Source organism: Bradysia coprophila (assembly GCF_014529535.1).
Source record: "Bradysia coprophila strain Holo2 chromosome X unlocalized genomic scaffold, BU_Bcop_v1 contig_44, whole genome shotgun sequence".
In the NCBI taxonomy this organism is placed as follows: Eukaryota; Metazoa; Arthropoda; class Insecta; order Diptera; family Sciaridae; genus Bradysia; species Bradysia coprophila.
This window is the reverse complement of record NW_023503337.1, coordinates 506,622-529,275: the sequence shown is the minus strand read 5'-3', so window position 1 is coordinate 529,275 and position 22,654 is coordinate 506,622. Positions and strand designations below refer to the sequence as shown.

General features: G+C 34.2%; 1 protein-coding gene across 2 annotated transcripts; it reads right to left on the bottom strand.

Annotated features, from left to right (window-relative positions):
• Positions 1–22,529, bottom strand: LOC119069998 (proton channel OtopLc-like). Of its 2 annotated transcripts, XM_037174250.1 has the most exons (11): positions 22,519–22,529; positions 16,172–16,180; positions 6,212–6,216; positions 4,168–4,295; positions 3,223–3,420; positions 2,835–3,163; positions 2,631–2,771; positions 2,326–2,568; positions 1,489–1,638; positions 1,029–1,422; positions 1–955 (listed from the first exon to the last, which is right to left on the bottom strand). In XM_037174250.1, exons 4-11 carry the CDS (start codon positions 4,224–4,226, stop codon positions 544–546), a joined length of 1,926 nt encoding a protein of 641 aa, XP_037030145.1. In that variant the 5' UTR covers positions 4,227–4,295; positions 6,212–6,216; positions 16,172–16,180; positions 22,519–22,529; the 3' UTR covers positions 1–543. The 2 variants fall into 2 exon arrangements, with proteins under 2 accessions (XP_037030145.1, XP_037030146.1); XM_037174251.1 differs by lacking the exons at positions 6,212–6,216; positions 16,172–16,180; positions 22,519–22,529 and adding an exon at positions 4,383–4,404 and having other exon boundaries at positions 4,168–4,244.
• Between the last annotated feature and the right edge of the window lie 125 nt (positions 22,530–22,654).

Sequence of the window (22,654 nt, the reverse complement as noted above, 5' to 3'; positions counted from 1 at the left end):
ATTGATCGGACAGCGCTTTAAGTTGTAAAAATTATATTCCAATTGGATAGCGAGTCACCCTATACGCAGAGGCTAAGCACTAGTTGATTATTATTAATAAAGTAAATATTCTTTTTGTCATAGACACAATAGCTGTCTAAAACAATTAATAAGATAACTGAGGCAATGACATTATGTAAGTAGTGAAAGTGTGAACTTCAATTAATTATAGAATTCATTGTTCTCAATGCACTTAAATGTGTCCCTGAGAAACAATTAAGATCATTGTTGTACAGAGGCGCAATATAACTGCCTAATTATTCCGTATCGGTTGTGTTCTTTAAAAGCGATATTGCCATAAATTATTTCCGACTACACATTGCGTCGAACTTTCGGTTGTTCTTTAATGTTTGAATATTAATATTTAAAATGAAAACTAATTGGTCGCTTAAATATGGTATAATTAGATGCACATAATAGCTAATGAAGTAAAGTCGCTCGTTATTCGATTCATGGAGAAGTTTTGGCAGAAGTGATTGTTTCGCATCGGATGCATTTTTCATGTTAAACAGAATTTTCCACTCGAACTTTGTACGAAGTTTTCCAAATTTCAAACAGACAAATTGTTGAATGAAATCGGTAAAATATTGCCAACGGCATCGACACATGTGTGATAATCGTCCATGCCCACAAACCGAAAAATCTCAAATGCGTGGGTCGAAACATTGCACGATTCTTTACCAAAGTGTTTAGAAACCACATCGCCATATTCGACACCAACAGAAAAGTTATTGTTTCTCTGCCCGGTTTAATGCGGTTTTGCTGTGGAGTTCGGGTTCGCCGGTGCCAGGCATTCAGTATAAAAATGGTTTGACACGACGTTTGCAGCAGTGCAAACAGTTCAGCAAATATCCCGTGGACACCACCGTGGTCATTTTCTGGCTCATAATAAACGGAGAAATAACAACCAATGATGCTGCAAAATTGAAGCACATTGGGAAATCTTATTACATTCCATCTAATGGAGCATGTGAATTCATTATGCAAACCTGAACATTGAGTAGATGTAGACTCCACTCTGTGCCAACAACAGCAGCAAACAGTCTAATGGTATTCCTTTCGGTTTGCTAAATTTCAAATCTCTCATCTTCAGAAATGCAAGACCAACGCCAGCCGTCGTTACAATATACAGAATCATTTCCGATATGGTCACTTCTAATGTGGCCAAATTGTGGTATTGTGGCTCGGCGCTCAATACGTAGAACATAATTAAACTGATGATTCCCACTACAATCACCAAAATGCCAGCAAACATTCCCCTGTGCGCCCGTGAACAGTCCAACGAAAATGTGTGCGCACCCTTTTCGTTTGTCGAAATTTTCCGCTTTCTCGGCTTCTCACTATCTACTCCTCGAATATGTTTCCACATTTCGAAAAGTATGACTGCACATAAAATTGAAATTCCCGATTAATGACGTCGTTCCGCTGAACGTATTTTAAGCACCAAACCTGAACAAATTAGCGAATATTCGATAGTGCAGGGAAACAGAAATGGTGATGAATTCTGTATTAAAGTTCCCATAATGTTGGTTCTGCGGCATTCGACGATAATTTCTGATGCCGTTGCTCTCTTTGTTATGTTGTGCAACTGGTCGGTCACTGAAAATAAATTGAACGAGGTTGAGTCCAATGATAGACTGTCTCTGGACTGATCAAACTTGAGTTTGACTTAAATTATTGAAATCTTTTTGTCGTTTTGTGCTTCATGCATTTGAATGTTACTTAACGGATATAGTTTTAAAGAGCACTCAATTTTACTCGATTTTCTTCATTTGTTTGGTTACTCATTACTCAGTTGTTTTGAGAACCAGATGACGTACAGTTCATGGAGCAGAGTTATATATTGGCAATATATATTCGCTGAAGAGTCTTCATCCCAAGACACCTGACTGGGTATTGCAAACCAATCACGCTACACTTTGTATGTAAATTATGATTCGTGAAAATATTTTTTTGTTTAGCGTTATATGCTACTTCCGAATTTGCATACGTTTCATATTATACAAGCTACTGGTACGTACACGTCTCTTTTATGCTTCCTTATAGCAGCAACGTACTGTTGCACTTTGAAAATTTGTGTTTAAATAAACGAATAAACGAAGTAGTAGATTGGATATTAAAATTGTTCTTCCTAGGTAGAAGAAACTCGATAGTCGGCATTGTCGGTAACCGATGTCATTGCAGTCATAATTTGTCTCTTGACTACGACTCACTGATGACCACTTCATTTACGATAGATGTCACTAAGTTTAAGTAAATATTTGTAAAAAAATCAACTAAACTTACAGTGGGACGAATGATGTTGTTCTAAATGAAAGATTTCATGTTTCGTTTCTTCAATTATAACATAAAGCCATTCACAGAGATTTGTGGCCACCATATGCATAAGTCCAAACCTAGCGATGGTCTTCTGGCGATCCATTTCGTAGTCTTTGGTATTTAAAAATATAAATTGCATTTGAACAATTGATAGTATGGTTCGAGCGGCTGGTGTGAGTGCGATCAGCACATTTTGACATCCAACATCGCCTAAATTCACATTATCAATTTGTGGATTAGTACTTCTGATGCGATGCATTAGAGTGTTGTACCTTTCAATTCGAAATATTGCCCGAATTCCAGTCCTGAATACACCATACTGCCAATACCGAAAGCAATTGCACCTACCCGCAAATAAAAACTGCCATAACGAACGGTTGTCTTTTTTATGATCGGCGCTTTTTTATCGTCCTCTACAATTTAGAAGGAATTTACAATATTCATTCCGAACTTCTGTAAGCTTAGCGTATCCTTACGATAAGAATCAATCATTGAAAACAGTGCTCTGGTGCGTAAATGTCCAGCATACATATAAACCACAAAGGCAACGCTTCCAATATATAAATACAAGTAGAATCCTTGGTAAAATGATGGCGGCGCTTTCTGAGATAATATATCGGTGACAGGAAAAGCAATGCCCAAGACAACTAGAAACTTTGCATAAAAAGCAGATAACGTAGTCGACAGTGCATCGTCTCCAGATCGACGATTGCGCATCCTAAATTCGTAATCTGGATCTGGTTCTTTTACCCGACCTTCGTCCGACCGTAGCGATCCCTTACTTTCGATCCGACCTTGAAGCATTCTAAAGTTTTTGCTTGTTAAAATGGCTGTAATTGTCTTTGAGAGGAGTTCTAAACATACTCTAACAAAAGACGTCTCTGTGCCATTACTCCAAGTGATTGACGACGTATTGTTGCTGTCACCACAGTTGATTGTCTTCTGGAAACATTGAATGACTCTATGCTTTGGTCGACGGTCATTCTACGACTGCCGGGAAGCGATGGTTGCAAAGAACCATGCATTTCTGGTGGCATAAGAAGAGACACTTCTTGGCAATGCCTTTAATGAAACAATTGTAAACCAGCATGAATTTTTGAGATTTTCGTTTTTACTTTGATACACACATTTCACACATTTCTTAATGTCTGGACTCTGGAGGCAATTGCCCTAATTGTTGTGAGATAATTTCCTACTAGGACAGTTTTGTGACACTACTTGTTCCGATAGAAAAATTTTAATAGTGTGCAGGCGGGAGGAAAATCGTATGACACCATATCCACAAAATTGCTTTGATAATGTCTTTCTGGGCATTTACGGGACATTCATCCATTATTTACTTGACTTTTCAAAAACAAAATTGCTATTTAACCGTAATTCTGCGCTGTTCCTCTCGAGTCAAGTCAAGTCAAAAGCACTATGTAAGGATCAACAAAATTTACATTACTATACGGTAGAGTCTATACCGAGTTTAGTAGATGGTTTTGATCCCAGGATTAAGCGTTTAAAGACTGAAACGTTTTCGGCTCGTTAGCATGGAATGGCCATTTTGCAGTCATGTGGAAATGTATCATTCACAAATCTGCCTTGATGAAAGTCAACTCAACAGTTTACAAGAAAATGGTGTACAGTGAAAAACTTGGACTGATTTACAGCATTATTCACTAAAAGAATCGTCGAGTAAATAACTATTCTGCTCCTCGCGAAAATAAGTGTATCCCATGCCAACATATTTGTTCCAGACAACACAAAAAAAATCTTAAAGAAATTTGACAATAAATTTAACATGTTCAGAAACGGAATATTAACCTGTTCGGTTCTAATTCGGTTCCCTCTTCCAGCGTATCCATAGCAAATGTAACGTCCATAATTTACGACACCGATTCCTGCGATTTTATTACTAAAAAATCCCAGGTTCACTACTGAAATTATTGGTTGAACTTGTTGTAAATATCGACAATAGACTAAAATTTATGCGTCGAAATAAGTTTAAATAAAGTGACCATTAGTGAGATTTTACAGACTTAAGCAAACACAGTTTTAAAGAGGCGATAATTGCCTTCCTTCCACACTATTTATCGAGAAAATAATGTTTTGGTCGTAATACGTGATAAGTGATATAAGATCACATCAGTATCTGCTCTTTAACGATCAGATTAACGAATTATATTTCGATGATTTGCTACGATTGTTATATTGACACCTAAAACGTACATAACGAGCAATATGTAGTTCGAATTTTGGTATAACAATGAAAATCGACTCCACTGGACTGGACATATGAATTGTTGAAGGTTATAATCAGAATACATCTTTAAAGTATTTGCGCTGACTATATCAAAGCTATGAAATTTTGCTTGTTGCTGCAAATTAGCTGAATTGTTATAACAATCTCACAAAATATTTGCAAAACATAAATAGAATCTCGTATAGAGAAAATAAAAATCACGCGTCTAAAACGCGGAAAAAAGATACACAAACCCAATTGTGTTGATCATTTTTTCTTTATTTTTAAATTTGACGTTTTTTTCAGTCTGTAGTCTGCAGAAAATTTGTAATATTCTATTTGTCTAAGCTGTAGCAAAGCACCTAGCAGGGTAATAGAGGTTTTTACACGTCAAATAGAGTAGTATTTTGATACCAACAATACCATTAGCAGCCTTAATGGTAATTTTGCAACGACATTAGGAAAAAAAGGTAAAGAAATATTCGCATACTTCGATTAAAGTACTACTTAATTTTTTTCTACTACCCTGCTAGGTGCTTTGGCTGTAGTCTATATTGTTTTTCTAATAATGTGTTAGACTATTTTTCGGTAAAAGACAATATTGACGGTCAAGCAAAAGATTCACATAGGACTAACAGTGAACTAATAAACTACCATTAATTCGGGAAACAGCACAAGTTCAGCGGGGAAAACATTAGTGAACGAGGGAAAACAGAAATAGATCGAAGTGCAGATCCAAAATGAAACGTAATTACAAAAAACATACGATCCCCAGGATCGAAAATAGTTCTTTTCATCACTAGGAAGAATTGCAGAATTGGTTTAGGTTTAGGAGGTCACAGCATGGATTCAGCTCAAAATAAGTTCTTTCTCCCCTCATGTTTCGACAAGGTAGAAAAGAGACATTTTCTACCCCAGCTGTCACCTTTGTTTTTGTTTTGAAAAATGGTGTAACCAATACCCTCTCTAGCTACCCAACTACATTTAAGGTGGTAGATTCTACGAACAAAGGAATAAGGTGGTGTTTTGACAGCGTCAAAACGAAGTTTTTTTTTGCTAAAGAAGGTACAGATAACACATATGTGTTACTTACACATTGATGTTTTTGTTTGATGGAGAAAAACGGTTAATCACACCTCGCACACATGAAAAGCGTAGTGTTAACCTCTGGAGTAAACAGGAAATTCCAACAAAGTTTTGCCAGATCAAAACGAGGACCGTGAACCGCTCGAGTAAATTGTTACATACTTTATGTATCAACAGTTTTATTTGTTCCACAGCACTTTCAAAGCTATCCGAAGCAGCTGCAAGAGCATAGCACTGTAGTAAGCACTATAAAAGAGTTTTTAAACTGATATCTAGCCTCTCTAATATGATCTGCAACAAAATAAAGAACATTTTTTGAATCGCCACAAGTATAAATTTAATGAGAGATTTATTCGCACTAATAATTGTCAAATATTATTCTTTAATGACAATTTGTCAATAAACAATTCGATGATGAAACATTTAATTATCGAAACCAAAATACTGTCAACAACTGGAGCATTTGTGTCCAAAATATAGTACACTGGCAACTCTCATCTTTTATAATGACAACATAGTAGGGTTGTAAACGCACGCAGGTCCCTCTTGGAAAATCTGTTCTACTGCTTGGTTGCAGATGCTATGGCAAGAGCCATGTAAATATAACTTATATTTCTACAATTGAAGTGTACTAATGTCCGATGGCGCATTTTCTTTCATTGGTTTTAACATTCATTTTGTTCATCATAGCATATTGCTACGATCCGTCCGCAGTACGAAAGTATACAAAACAGTGTGTCTTGCAAACGTTTAAAAAAATCTCAGGAACATATTGTAAACATATTAGAGATGTTTATCAAAGTTTGTTATTTTCGATTAATTTGTCGGTAATTGCCAAAAGAAACGGTACCCCACTAAATAGGTGAATAAAATATGCGGAGAATATCATCAACCGAATCATTAGAAAAGTTTTGGACACGAAAATTTACTGACTACTTCCTTGAGTATCGATTAGGTCTGCTCCGCAAAAAATATATTTCCTTTTCACCTTTAAATGATTTTATGAATTTGTACATAAACGTTGACATACGCCAGACATCCAAAAATGTCGAGTTCGAAATAAATAATCTCTTTAAAATACAAAGTAACTCCATGTCTAGTCTGATGTTCAACCTTTTTCGATATTCAAGTATATATGTTATTCCAACTACATTTCGCTGCCATTTAATTTTGTGGCAAATTGTTCATTACGGATGCTTATATCCGGTACACAAAATCGTAAAATCAGGTCCTTTGGGCGGGAGCGCATCACCTGTATATATATATATATGTGCCGTCTATATATTGTTAATATTACATTGCCTTAGTAGAGAATTTTATGTAAATATTAACCGATACGAAAATACATGAATATAACGTAGCTGTTACGAGATTGAACGGTAATTCTTATTTCCTGTTAACAGATAGATTCTATTCAGTTTTAGTGAAAGCTTTTGCAAAATAAGTTTAAAAACATTTTCGTTCACCTATAGAATACAGTTGGAGACGTGAAAAATTCAGTTAAACTTTGTCGATAACCGGAGACCAGCAACAAAGGTCGATACATCAATTTTGGTTCGACAAGAAAGGTTGGGTGATCAGTTTTGATTGATTTTTTAACGTTTTCCTTGTCACATAGAATTATCGCACTGTCTACGCCGCCGCGGCAACTTATTTATACAGTGTTTAAGGAGAGCGATTTTTGACCACTTTGTTTAAACTAGTCTCGGGGTCACACGTCAAAATGAGAGAAATCACATACAAATTTAAACTGGGCTCAACTATCAATTTCTTTTTTCATTGATGAATATTTGACAGCTGACCCCGAGACCAATTAAATTTAACTGGTTTTCGCTCTCCTTAAACACTGTATACGACTGACGATAAAACATATCATATAAGTTAGCCGATGCCGATATGTATAAAATCATGTCCGGAGCGATAGCGGAGGACTTGACGCAGTCTAATTTCCAAAAAAAGAACGAAGAATTTTTTTTGAGACGCGGCAACTATATATAGGCGAGAATTTAAGTTTCTTTCCTTTGGCCTGTATCACCACAAATCCTATTCTATCTTACTCGCGCTTCAAATACGAGCAAAACGAGCTATCACTCGACTATGTAACTTTAAAATTGCCGGAGATACATCGTTTTGAAGTTGGTCACTTTGATAGAAAATGCACCAAATTAACGTTTTCCAAACAATCAAAATCTTTCAACTTACTCTGTATGTTTCTATCTGTCTATCTGTCTATCTGTCTATCTATCGACGGTCGATCTCGGAAACTAGTCAGCCAATCTCCATGAAATTTTGCAGGAACCTCAGGGTGGGCATAAAAATGAAAATGTGATACGCCATTACCCCAGGAAAAACCAGAATTTTGTTTTATTGGCCTCGAAGTGGTTTCTGAGTGTGGTTTTCGAGGGTCGGGAACGCGTTTTCGGCTGTAGCTTAGCTGTATTGAAACCTACAGAGGCGTGCGACCCATCAAATGAAAGGTATTCGTAACACGATTCGAACAAAAAAATAATTAAAAAAATCGGGGCAGATTCGTTTGAGCTAGAGTGATTAGAGTGAGATTTTGAGCTACTCGAGCGTAGGATGAAAGGACTAATATTTTTTGGGTTATGAGAGATAGAGAATTACTTTCTTCGACAAAGTCTCAGAGTTTTACGAGTAGAACTGAGGGTCATATGTGAAAAATGTCGAAAGTAGGAAATGGGTGGGTCAATTATGTTTTTAGAGGTATTTCTTGAATGGTGACAGATAGAGAGTTACTTTCTTCGGCAAAGTCTCAGAGTTTTACGAGTAGAACAGAGGGGCATATGTGAAAAATGTCGAAAGTTGGAAATGGGTGGGTCAATTGGGCTTTTGGAGATATTTCTTGAATGGTGGCAGATAGAGAATTGCTTTCGTCAAATTTTCGATTTTCGTCAAATTTTCTGAATTTCGTCAGATTTTGGAATTTCGTCAAATTTTCGATTTTCGTCAAATTTTCGAATTTCGTCAAATTTCGTCAAATTTTCAAATTTCATCAAATTTTCAAATTTCGTCAAATTTTCAAATTTCGTCAAATTTTTGAATTTCGTCAAATTATCAAATTTCGTCAAATTTTCGAATTTCGTCAAATTATAAAATTTCGTCAAATTTTCAAATTTCGTCAAATTTTCAAATTTCGTCAAATTTTCAAATTTCGTCAAATTTTCGAATTTTGTCAAATTTCGTCAAATTTCGTCAAATTTTCAAATTTCGTCAAATTTTCAAATTTTCAAATTTCGTCAAATTTTCGAATTTCGTCAAATTACGTCAAATTTTCGAATTTCGTCAAATTTTCGAATTTCATCAAATTTTTGAATTTCGTCAAATTTTCAAATTTCGTCAAATTTTCGATTTTCGTAAAATTTTTGAATTAAAACTGTAAACTGTTATAAAAAGCAGTGTTGACTACACTTCTAAAACGACTGATATCACAACAAAAATCTCTTCGAGAAAAGTGTGACGCAGTCTTTGAAATACAATTTCTAAAATGAATGATATCGCTAGAGTTGACGCTTTCAGCTTCGTTACGCAAAAATAAAATTTTACACCCAATTAGTTCAAACAAGCTGGCTTAAGTTTTCTCATCATCTGCCAAATAATTTTTACAAAAAAAAATTTAGACTGGAAACAACCAAAATTTTACCAAAAAAATCTGCGTCGCATGTGGTAGATAAATTTTCTTGCTGGTCTGTTCCTGAACATCTGCCACTTTGCGACGCAGATTTTTTTGGTAAAATTTTGGTTGTTTACAGTCTAAATTTTTTTTGTAAAAATTATTTGGCAGATGATGAGAAAACTTAAGCCAGCTTGTTTGAACTAATTGGGTGTAAAATTTAATTTTTGCGTAACGAAGCTGAAAGCGTCAACTCTAGCGATATCATTCATTTTAGAAATTGTATTTCAAAGACTGCGTCACACTTTTCTCGAAGAGATTTTTGTTGGGATGATGAATAGATGAAGAAAAAAAAGAAAACTGCTGACAGAAGAAGATCACTTATTGTGTCTTGATGTTAAAATTGTTACGTTTGACCAGTTAACACAGCACCAAAAATTTAGGTTTGAATGTATGTAGTAACTACATTGTAGTTCTTACTAGTAATGTAGTGTAGTTCTTACTACCAGTTTGTGGACGTCTACTTTTTGATTGAATCGGGTGACAACTTGAAACTAGCTTGATACTAATTAAAGAACTTTGGTTGTTCCTAAAAACTTCTGATGTATAACGCGTTTCACAACACTTAGTTACGGCAGATGCCAAGGGTTTCGATTGCGAGAAAACAGGTGCGGTGTTAAATTTCTCATTCAAATTTCTGAGGCATTACACGGCTAATTTTCTAACGTAAATCCATATCAATTATGCTATGCTCTCTACGTACATACAAACACAGCACGAGTTGTACACTTGCTCATGAAGAATGGGCATAAGTCTAAATAAAGCTGAGCTATTATGTATTCGAATATATATGAGAGTTATTGTTTTCGGGAAAAAAGCTGTAATCTCTATAAACAGCTATGTGCCGGTGCAGTACTGCATTGAAAATAGAATGGCTTTGATTTTTTTTTAAACGATTTATTTTTATTCAATTTTTGTATGCTCTAGAGCTTTTAAAATAATAATAAAAACATAATGTACATTAGGGTGGGTCGTTTGCTCCATTTTAATAATCAACTGCCATCCGCCATTACACCTTGACGGGCGAATTTTCTTATTTTTTTTATATTTCCGACTACTTTTGAATATCTCTTGGCTGTAATAGAACCGCTGTATGAACAATTGACAGGTGTGACACATTTTCACTACAAAAATTATACAAGTGAGGTATCATCGGAAAACTTAGGTAGGTACACAGTACAGATAGTTTTTACAATGTTTTGGTTTGGTTACTTGGAGCAAGAAATTTAATTTTCAAAATAAGAAAATCGATTCACCCTAGTAACATTTAAAAAAAAGTGGATGGATAGGATGCTGGCATTCATTTTTTATTATTATTTTTCGCCTCGCTCTTTGTTAATTTTTTTTTTTGTTCGCTTAGGTTTTAGATATACCTTTTGATAATTCGATTGTAAAATAAAATGTTTTCAGTTAATTTTCCATAACAGCATGAAACTATGAATAACATTGTTAGTAGTACCGTCAATCGAAATTGTTCGCTTCAAAGGGTTTCATATTTTGCACAAAAAAAAATTATGCCTATAATTCGATTGCAATTTGGAAACAATATTGTTCTAAAAAGTTATATTTTCTGTTGGCAAGACTAATTACTCTTACGAAAGTTGAAGTATAATCATGTTTTACATGCTTCTGGGGTGCTTTTGATAAAACAAAACAAAAATCGACGTTTTCATCAAGACTTTCTCTCTAGTTATGTAAGTAGCTAGTGCAAAGGGGAAATAGGAAATAGGAAATTTCACCACAAAGTGACAATTCAGATGAGAAAATTTCAAGAATGTAGAAATTTTCTCAATTTTGTTGTAATTGGATCAAGTGTCAACAACATTCCACACATGAAATAATCTATTCCACACTATCGGCGAGAAACTCGAGTGCGTCAAAATTGTCTTTTTCTTTATAAGTGTGAGAATAAATTATTTCCTCACCACTGAGGAAATAAGGCGAAGTAGAATAGCTTTCAGTTACGGAAGACATTTCTTTCTCGCTCGTGAGCATGATTGAAACAGTGTCAATTTAGAAGAGAAATAGCAAGTTCCAGTGTTGCTTTTGTTGGAATTTGTTATAATCTTCATCTTCACTCATACCTTGACAATTTGTAACTAAAGGATGCGACTTGTAGAGAAAAAAGGCAATATCTGTCCCTAGTTGTATATAGAAAATGGCGACTAGGCGACATAAATACATAGCGGCCCAATAGGTGTTGTCAACAGGTTAGTGGCAGCCAGGTAGCCTGTCCGGCACTGATACTCATGTAGTCATTTCCCCGAAACGTACCTCATTATACTCGAGTTATTTCTTATTTGAAGGTAGCGTAACTGACGATTATGTTTTTCGTTTTTTCGTCCCTTGAAAGGCTGCTACTAAGCAAATCGTTGACTTAAAACATTGTGTTCATTTGAAGTGAAGACTAAGCCCCGGCTTAAATAATCTTAAACGAAACAAAAGCCCCTATACTTCGCATGGATCTATGCCAGCATGTTCCAACATCCTACCTGATGTTTGAGAAAATGTTTTTGTCTTTTTTGTATGCGCTTTCGCTTCATTGGGTTTTCATGACATTTTTTGTGTTGTTATTGTTGTTGTTAATTGCATTAAATTACGATACAATACAATTATGGTATCACTATAAAGCACAGATGATAAAATATTCTTTCACGGAACATATACAATGGGCTTTTAGTAATGATTTCTTCCAACGGATTCTCCCCGCTTCATGATGTTACATTTAAATTAGGTTTTCATACTTAAATTTATATGCCTTTCTTTGAAAAGGAAATCAAAATTGACTTATGGAAGTAGAAATATTGATAAAGTTGTTGTGTTATATTAAAAACCGTATTATACGCTACAGTACCAAAACGTGCATCCTTAATGAGTTTCACTCGGTAAAACCATACGGTGAATGGTTGAAAAAGAATTGAATTATCTACATTTAACGTTTGAGAGGCGAGGTAATTAACGATTTTTTTCGTAACATAATACCGTGTATATATAGAGCAGGAGATGGGGAGCAGAAGAAAAGTTTTGAAAACTTATTTTTTGTGCAGTTTATTAGGGTGGTTTATTAGGGAAATTACGACCCAACGAAAGTTCTGTATTGTATTGAAATATTTGACAAGTAGGACAGATTTCTTAGGTCACCGGGTCAATATCAATTTCAAAACAATCAATTTATTTAGATTTATCAGGTTGCGATGATCCGTCACTAAGGCCGCAAAGCATAAATCTGTTCGAAGGCGGATAAACTAGAAAATCCTCTGTCAGTCGAATAAAAAATAGACTGGAGGAAAGTCCTCAGAAAAAAAAAACAAAGAAAATTCTCAAAACTGGTACATGACGAAGCTAATGTGCAGAACCAATTTTGCCACTTTATTTTCCTGTGAAAATGATTGCAACGTTATGTTTGTTGATAGGTATGCTAAGTATTAGAGAAACTTGCATTATGTAAGCAGCACCTTTATTTTGAAGGATTCAAAGTAAAATGAAAGCAAAATAAAATGATCGATTCTGGTTTTTGACAATTGAAATTTAATTGTCAAAAACCGAGGGGTAAACCACTATTTTGTGATTAACATAGTTAATCAGTTAATCTGTTAATCAGAAACATAAGTTTTGTGAATCCAAACGGTTAATCGGTGATTAACATTGATTAACCGCTATATTTTACGTTTATTTGTAGTTTTGCGACGATTCCCCCGGTCAAATGTTGGTTAATCAGCAATTCGTCATCATGTTAATCACTGGTTAATCATGTTAATCATGTTAATCACGTCAAAAAATAGAGTGGTTTACCCCTCGTCAAAAACCAGACTCGATCATTTTATTTTGCTTTCATTTTATTTTCCGTAATTTTTTGTTTCATAAGTTATAGGAATCAATTTTCAAAGTCAAAGAAATTTAGTATAATCAAAACAATTCAGTAAGCTTAACATAGCAACGCTAGTCAATCATTGAGATTCAACCTTTCGGTTTTACAACGAAATAATTTCATTAAATCAATGTTCTGCTTTTTTATTTATTCTAATGACTTTACAATAATTCAGATTCAAACTTTAATGCAACATCTTAAATTACACATTTATCGCGAGGTTAGTTAACCAGTCAATCGCGTTGGCACTGATGTTATTAATTTCCTCCATGTTTCCGTCGAAGCGATAAATGCGACAGTTTCGTGGTAGATGTACCATGCTTTGCATTCACCACATTCACAAAATGGAGAGTCAGAGAGATGGTGTTCTGCTGCATCAAATAATTCGAAGGAAAAGATCAACACAAGCCTTCACATGATCAATTGGAATCAATTTTCTGTACAAAATCGGATCAATGCAATCATCTGATTTGTGTACTCATGGTCAGAAAACATTTTCTGGTGCACCTTCGATTGTTCATTTCATTCGGCTTTGATACAAAATTGAAGAAAGCGTTTATCATCGACCCAACGATCCGTTATGAAGTCACCGATCTTGAACAAGATATGAAAATTGTCAACGAACATTTGGCGAGGCGATGTATAATTTTCGACCATTTTAGGCTAAACAAATCTACATTAAAGTCAATGACAGAAGAAATTTTAAGTGCAACCATTCACATCATACATAACACAGCTCTGCTACTAGCATGAACACTGAATTGACAAGTGTCAAATTTGGAGGCTTTAGTGATACGAGCTACCGCTTAGGATTGTTTGTATTGTATGTTTTAACTCATACAAATAAAACAAGTCATCTATATGTATAATAGAAACGCAGTGCCTACTGTGATTTCATCAGCCTCCGAATATTTTCTATGTTCATGCTAGTAGCAGTGCTGTGACATAATCATATTTATAATTAAGAGTCAATTTGCCAAAACTTCGACCAAGTTGTATGAAACATGGAAACAAGCCATCGCCGATTTTTGAAGGGTATACAGTAATTGAATCAGGGGACCCTCCTGAGTCATTTGCAACAAAAAAAAATCCTCGAAGTAATTATGTTTTCACGCCAGAAATCATGAAAAATTGTACTGAGTGAGGGTGACCAAAATAGTTTTTGTTGCATATCACCAACAAAAACTATTTTGGTCACCCTCACTCAGTACAATTTTTCATGATTTCTGGTGTGAAAACATAATTACTTCGAGGATTTTTTTTTGTTGCAAATGACTCAGGAGGGTCCCCTGATTCAATTTCTATATACCCTTCAAAAACCGCCGATGGCTTGTTTTTAAGTTGTTCGAAGTTTTGACAAATTGACTCAATTTCAAACTAACATATTGTTAGTAATTATAATATCTTTCGATCGATCGATATAATGTGTCTTCATTCCATATTCATTATTATCGGGAATTTTATTTCTGAAAAAGTTCCAAAATTTTTAGCCCGAATTAGAAACTTCTTGAGCTACGGTTACATTATCAAGTCTCCCTGAGTTCCCAATAATCGAATTATTTGCTGAATTATTCTCGGTAAAAAAAGTCATATAAACCTTTGCATATAAAATATACAAAAAAACATTTTATAATTATTTCCGGAACTTTGCATTCAGGCATCTCTATATGCCATTCCAGATTATATATATTCCTGTATTCCTGTCAATAATAATTGCATCAATAATCGAATTAAAATTCATCAATTCTCGATGACAAGATCTATAATTCGATTAAAACGCGATGCTGATGCACAGTGATACATCTCGTACAACCATGTTGTTGTTAGGTCATAAATTTAACAAGATCTAATGTTTTTTCACACAACACAACAGAACTGCGATATTGAAAAATTGATTAAAATTCCATAAATTACAGATTGAAAACATCTAATATAATAGTTAGGTAACTAACACGGCGTACATATTTTTATGTATAGATATATTTACGTCGAATAGGGGAGGAAAGGATCAAGCACCTTTCCCTACACATTGAGATAAAATCTATCTATGTCCGTATCTATGTGCTCTGTGCATTCCGAGTAGATAACAGGAGTACATCACTGCGTTGAAACATACACAAAAGCACAATTTCGATAAAAAAGTAAAACATTTAGATAGAACAGTAAGGGGAATGGTATCGGGGTGTGGGAAAATCCTCTCCATGAAAAAACATATTTATATTCAAAAGTATTATATAACCATTTTGGCTTCACTCTTGTGCAGAGACATTTTTATTGGATTTGTGATGCTGTTATGCACGCAAATGGAGCGTTACCTAACCTAATCAATGGGATATAGTGCAGAGTTTCGACGGGACACAGTTGAATCGAGAATACAGCACGGGTTGTATATGAAAATTATCGGGAAAATATGTAGCGATATGCTTATATACACATTGTGTTGTGTTGTGTTGTCTTTTTTTTGCAAATATGCAATGGAGAAAAGCTCTTCCAAGCATAACAAATCGAATTTTGTATAGCTTTGAGAGCTTAAGTAAGTACTTGTACTAAAACATAAATAAGTTGATGATTTTGAGTTGTGTAGAATGAATGGGGGAAAAAATGTGTGCGTTGCCGCTGATTTACCTGTTACATACGGCAAACATATGTCCAGAATTCTTATCAGGTCTATTACTTCCTTCGATCAAAGATTTTTTTAGTCTGTTGATTTCAATTCTTGTAGTTCAATTTTTTTAACATGAATTTTACTATATAAAGGACGACATTACCCAGAGTTGGTCATTATTTTTGTCGTCATTATCGATAACAGATACTGTATGTGACAGGTTAAAAAATGTCATCAGATGATCATGATGATCATACGTCTCTAAGGTATCGAAATATATTATAGGTGGTAATGTTAGGACGATATACATACATTGCCCCTACCTTTAACCACAACCAATAAAATCTCATTACGGCGCCACACATCTCGAAGAAGTGAAATTTAGAACGGAAAAAATTTTGTCTTTTAGAAACCAAAAAAAGCTCAAATGAGCGTCACTTGGGAAGGTGTTCAATTTATTACATTTTCTACACTTTCGTACGACATTAGCATGTAATTGACACTTAGTTTTAATTGTCATCTACATGAAGCCTTCCGATCGGGCTGCAACATTCACTAACGTATGTAAAGCATTCTGACCCTGTTCTAAAAGCAAAAAATATTGACGAACTATTATACGCATATTTTGTATACTTTTCCATTTGTGCAGTTCAATTATCTTCTGGAAACAATCTACGAAAAGTTGAAATGAAAAGAGATGTTTTGTAGCTTCTCGATGATAAATATAATCATGCCCGCACGTTAGTGAGCGGGCGTGACGCAAGTCCACTACCAAAAATGTTTTAACAAATTTTTTTTGAGGTTTTATTAACCAAGTCTTGTCAAAAATTTTAGTTTTTAACAAAAATTTTCCAAGTTTTTCTTTTGTTGAGAAGAGAAACAGGCAATGATCTTGAGAGTATACAAACGTGAAACAATATTCTGTAACGTTTACATTGGTATATTATAACCGAAAAAGTGCAGTCAAATTTGTCTAAAACATTTTAATGGTTCACCTTCTTGAAACTTTTATAGACACTGTACTGCGACTACGACGTACTGAACCCTGGAAATAATAGTCATTTACATAACTAGGGATAAAAAGTAGAGTTTTCGGTGAATTTTGGTGAGGTTAATAAACACACGAAAACGAGACTTTTCAGTTTTATCCCGAGTGATGTAATGGATTTTACGGCGTTGAAACATGAAAAGTATACGGTTTTCGACGCATGTAGCATGTAAATTACTGTTACTGTTACTATGGATGAAAGTTTGGACTTTTGTGTCTCATACAATGTGAACTTAGGAAAGTTTTTTTAAACCTTCATTAGATACGAAGTGCAATGTATTGGATGAAAGTTGAAAAATCCAGTATAAATACCGCCAAAAACGAAGATACTAGTAAGAGTTGCTGTCACATCTACTTACGTTTTTCTTACCTTTATTGTTAGTGTAGCGGCCGTGGGGAGTAGATGTGCAAAATTCATCAGCTCAGGCTTCGTCCAACAGACAGAAACTCTCAACTGAACATATTAATTGGAGGCTGCTTACTTGACAAGAAGGGAATCAGGGACGCACTATATTTTGTGTTAATAAGTAATGTGAATGCATATTTTATATGAGCGAATTTGTAACATATAAAATATCTTCGATGGGGATTATATCGTCCCCCTCAAAGATAAACACGTTTTACCGCACATGCGTAACATACAAAAATTCGTTACACTACTTCCGTTCGACAAAAACAATGAGTGATTATCTGTGACCATTGTTTAAATACACACTAATCCAAAACATAAATATTCGAAACGATGACTCTTTTCTAGGAATTTAAATATAAACAAAATCGAAGAAAAAAAAACTCTCTTATGTTGCACGTATGTAATTCTTGCGAAATAGTTTATTTCGTCGCTGTACTTATCCCTACATGCAAACGTAAACGAAACTAGCTACATTGCTGCATGTCGTTGTCTCCTTTATCAGCTTAACAATATAATGGTTTATTTTTTTAAAGATCTTCTTCGTCTTGCACGCAACAGAACGTTTCGTATGTAGCCGAAAAGAAGAAAAGTATAAAGCAGATTGCCAAACATGGAAAGACACTAGGGACATTTGAATGCATTCCAGAAATTTTCAACAGCAAAAAATAGAGAATTGATGTTATACTTGCAAACACCGAAAACTTAAAAATAAGAAAAGTTTCGTAGAAATAAAGAAAATCTAATACAAACTTGCGGTCATTTACATTTCAAGTACCCTCCGTATTAATATGACACACAGACAACAAAAATTGGCGGTAGATTTAAAGCTTTTGAGAATTTAATAAAGCAACAAACAGAGCAGAAGGTTGCAGCCGGATTTTATTTAAATCTTTCGAGATTCCAAATCCAACTCAGATAATCGAAAGGTAAAAATAAATGTGGTAAGGTGTCTTCGACTATAAACTTCCCTTGCAAACAGAATGAGACTCATAATGTCGACCCAAAAACATAAATTCAAGTAATTCACATTTAGTCGCCGGCTGAGCCGATTAAAGCTTTTCGTTAAAGCGATGGTGTCTGAGAAACGATGGCTCGATATGTGGTTCTCAGAAGCATCGATTTAACTGCTTCTTATAAGGCTGCTACTTTGCAGGTAGTTCTAGCTTTTGAGAACATCGAGCTGCAAAAGTTGTCTTTTGTCTTTGGATTTGTTTTTTATTTTTTATTTTTTATTTTAAATCATTTCTACTGTGTCTAGTAGTTGAGTTTTAGCATCCGGTATTTTTTAGATTGTAAAATTGTGTCTATCATAGCCTATTTTAGAAAAACTGTGGTGAAATTTAGAGAAATTTATTGAAACTATTTACATTGAGTTTCGCCTAATTTCACCAATTTTTATAAGTTCGTTGGACTGTTTTCATAAATTGTTGACATTTGGCCGAAGTCTTTTTTGAGAGACTTGACGGGAAATGGTCGTGTAGCTGCAGACTTAGTATGTTCTGGACATATAATATCCATTCTATTAACAGTTTAAATATTACCAAAAAAATACTGGTTGTAACTTACTCAATTTATCGATCCAAATGCAGTTAACGACCGATTTTCATTTTCCATTCATCGCTGATGATGTAATAATAAAATTACGAAACGTTCGACAGAATACATAACCGCTTATTAGTCGCATTTGGATCGATAAATTGAGTAGCTTTCAACCAGTAATTTCTCATTGCCACGATCAAGAAACGTACCAATTCTTTTGGTTAACAAACATTACCAAAAAACAATGCACTTCAAGCATGAGTGGTCCTGAAAGTATACAGCGTGTCATACAAATTTTAGCACTAACAAATGTGGAACACTTTTCATACAAAATAGTACTCTATTTAGCAGTTGTTACAACGATCACTCATTCTTTGTGCGTTACGGAAGAGTATGAATAACTTTTGTTCTTATATTTTCCACCAAAGTATTCTGGACTTTTCATCCGACAATTCTATCGGAATTGAATACAGAAAAGTGGTAAGAAAATCCGTTAATAGTGCTTCGCAACTGTCTCGTGCTGATTGAAATCCTCTATCCAACGACACATAACCGCAGAAAATGTCTACATTCAGTGTTCTGTTAATCTCCGTCGACAATCAAACAAAATAATTTCCAATCAAAATACTTTCACACCCTACTTAATAATTTTTCATCTCAATTCCAAGAATTTATCGGTACACTTTGTTTCGAATAACTTCTACCTAAATGATGTAATATCCGAAAAAGAAAATTTAATTTAAAAGTAAAAGAAGAGAAAAAAAAGAAAAAAAAAGAAAAATAAAAATCCCCCAACATTAAACGACAGGATCCTATTTATACTAAAAACCACCACAAATTTGAATACCAAAACAATCAATTGAGCTTAATGAATCCCCCTTTCCAATAAAACTGGTGCGTTAAAAAAAACCTCATCCCTTTTTGCACTGTCGCGATTTTATTGTTGTTGGTGGTGGTGTTGTCCTATATTCCTGCAAAAGCGCCGCACCGTTTTCACTCAGAATTTGCTTTTTAGAGAAATCTGGTTTGGTGTTATACCTCTAAATGAGCATACCTCTTCCAAAACATTTTATCTGTACGTACACATACTAATACTTACATACATAGATACATAGCTATAGTATATGGATACATAGCCCAACCAGCAGCTATTAAAATGACAGAAAATTGTCAAACCAGCCTTTATTAAATTATGGTTGTTTGGTGCAAAATTTTTGTGATTTATGTACGTATACATAGGTGAATGCTTCAAAACATATTAATAATTTTGTTTTATTAAAATAAAATTAGCTTTGCCATACTGGTAAAATTCTGCTGCAAATTTGCTTTTTGGTTGAGTTAATATAGTATAAATTCGTGGCAATATGCATCAACGTTACCATAATAAAATGTTGACCGTGTTACACTTTGGTTGCTAATAATATTAAACTAATATGAACACTCATTAATTCGTCTTGCATTTTATAGGAGGCATTGCCACATGTGCTGTACATTTTACATCGTAATCGAACAAAAGTTATTGCCACGAAGAGAGTTCATAAGAAAGATATCAAAATCATAGCATTGCTCCAAGCATTAACATAGAAAATATTTGGAGGCCATAAGGACAAGCTACAATCATACATAAAATAGTGATAGAAAAAGATAGAGTCCATGACAGCGCATCATTTTTAGTTTTACATTGTTTGAAGGTTATGCGACTAGATTAAGAACTACTCTATTTGACATATGCAATACTCTACTATTATGCTAGGGCGGTCCATAAAAGACGTCTGAACTTTTTTTTAGCAATTTTCGTACCCCCTACGTTTACGTTTTTCCAATACCTTTAATATTGTTAACATCTTTCAAGTGGACGCCCTGCAGGGCCTATTGGGCCTATTATGTAGAATTTATTTACAAATTCACAAAATTTTACCATTGTTTTCGGGCATTTCTCGCTTCGGCGACCATAAATGGATGTATGTACCCAAACGCAATTCTTCTCGCAGCTTTATTGACTGTTTCAGTTTTTTATTTCAATTCTTTTAATGTCTAAATACTATACACGATGTGGTTAACCACTTTTAACCCCTATGTCGGCGCATTTTATAGTAGGGCATTGTATACGCCAATTTCGACCAAATATTTTTTTTTGTTGTAGTGTTCAATTACTTCTATATCTTTTCAATGAATCCCATATCATAAAAATCGTTCACTTATTGCATTTTACTAATAATTCTTGTGTCATGAACTGGAACTACTCGCCAGTACATACACGGAAAATCCTGATATGCGTGTGAGAGTGAGAGCTATAAGTGGACTTAGCACCCCCATTTCTTGCCATATAGCTGTGTAATGTATATTGCGAAGACTACAGTTAAAATACACGGTGGGGCTGAACGAACTTTAAATAAACATGTCGACTTCCATCTCGGTTCTTTTCATAGCTGAGTTAGGGGAGGCGTGTACTATCCAACGGCACATGTTGCAGGCGCAACCGCTGAGCCGTTTCATAGAACTAGGAATATCGTCGCCTGGCTCCGCGGAAGATGCTGAAAGTGGTCTATTTTGGTACATTTTCAGAAAAGCCACTTTTTTGCTACCCTCGGTGAACTTTGGCTGCTTCTATACCTTGCCGGTTAAAATATTTAAACACAACATACCTTCTTAAAGTTAGCCTGAATTCCTACCTTTCCAATGATACCAAATATGCCATATATGATTCTCAGCAAGAACTGTTTATGATAAAGATTTTGCATCGAGGTCGGGCTACTGGCAAATTTAGGGTCATTGAAAACGAAATTTCTATTTTTATGTTTATTATGGCAAAATAAGCAGATATTATACGACGGATAACTCACATAAGTCGATAAGACATACAGTTTGTTCAAAAATGAAATGCACAGTTTTTAGTATTTCGAGACATTTCAAAATTGCAATCTGTCAGATAGTAAAGGATGCGTTTAATTACCCGGCGCATTAAAAGATTTGAAATTTGAATGATTTTTTCCACAGCTACATATTTTTGCATGTTAAGTTTCTTACATTTTTTGCAGATAGCATTTTAATAGTAGGAAACTTAGATTTCGTAGGAAGAATTCGCGGACGGAAAAATGTAAATTTATTTTGAGTCTGAGTATTGTTCTACATCTATGATTTCTCTTAGATCGTGTTTCTATTCAAACAAATCGATGGTCTTTGAATACTCAAATCTGTAGAAAGACCGTCTGCTTCATACATTTAACAAATTTTTTACAAGAAGTTTTATCAGCACTTGAAGTGACGATATTGGAAACACGAATAAGCATCAGGGAAAAAAAATTTGTCAACAATTATTTTCTACAAATATATAAAAATTTGGCACAAATATGTACATATTTGTAACAAATAAATTCGCAATTTATTTGTGACAAATATATAAAATATGAAATAATTTTAAATTATTTGTTATAAATATTTTAAATATTTGTGACAAATAAATTCCAAATTTATTGTGACAAATATTTAAATTATTTGTGACACATATTTTATAAATTTGCAACAAATATTTAAATTATTTATTAGAAATAAATTCAAAATTATTTGTCATAAATATTTTAAAAAAATTGTGACAAATAATTTAAAATATTTGTCACAAATAATTTTGAATTTATTTCTCATAAATATTTGAAATATTTGTGACAAATATTTAAATATTCTAACCAAATTTTCAACATTAAATTTGCTTCGAATAATTGAATTTTTTTCCGTGATGATTTTTTGCTGCTAATTGAAGTTGAACAGTTAGCCGCTGTACAACACCATCGATTTCTTTGAATAAAGACACGATCTAAGAGAA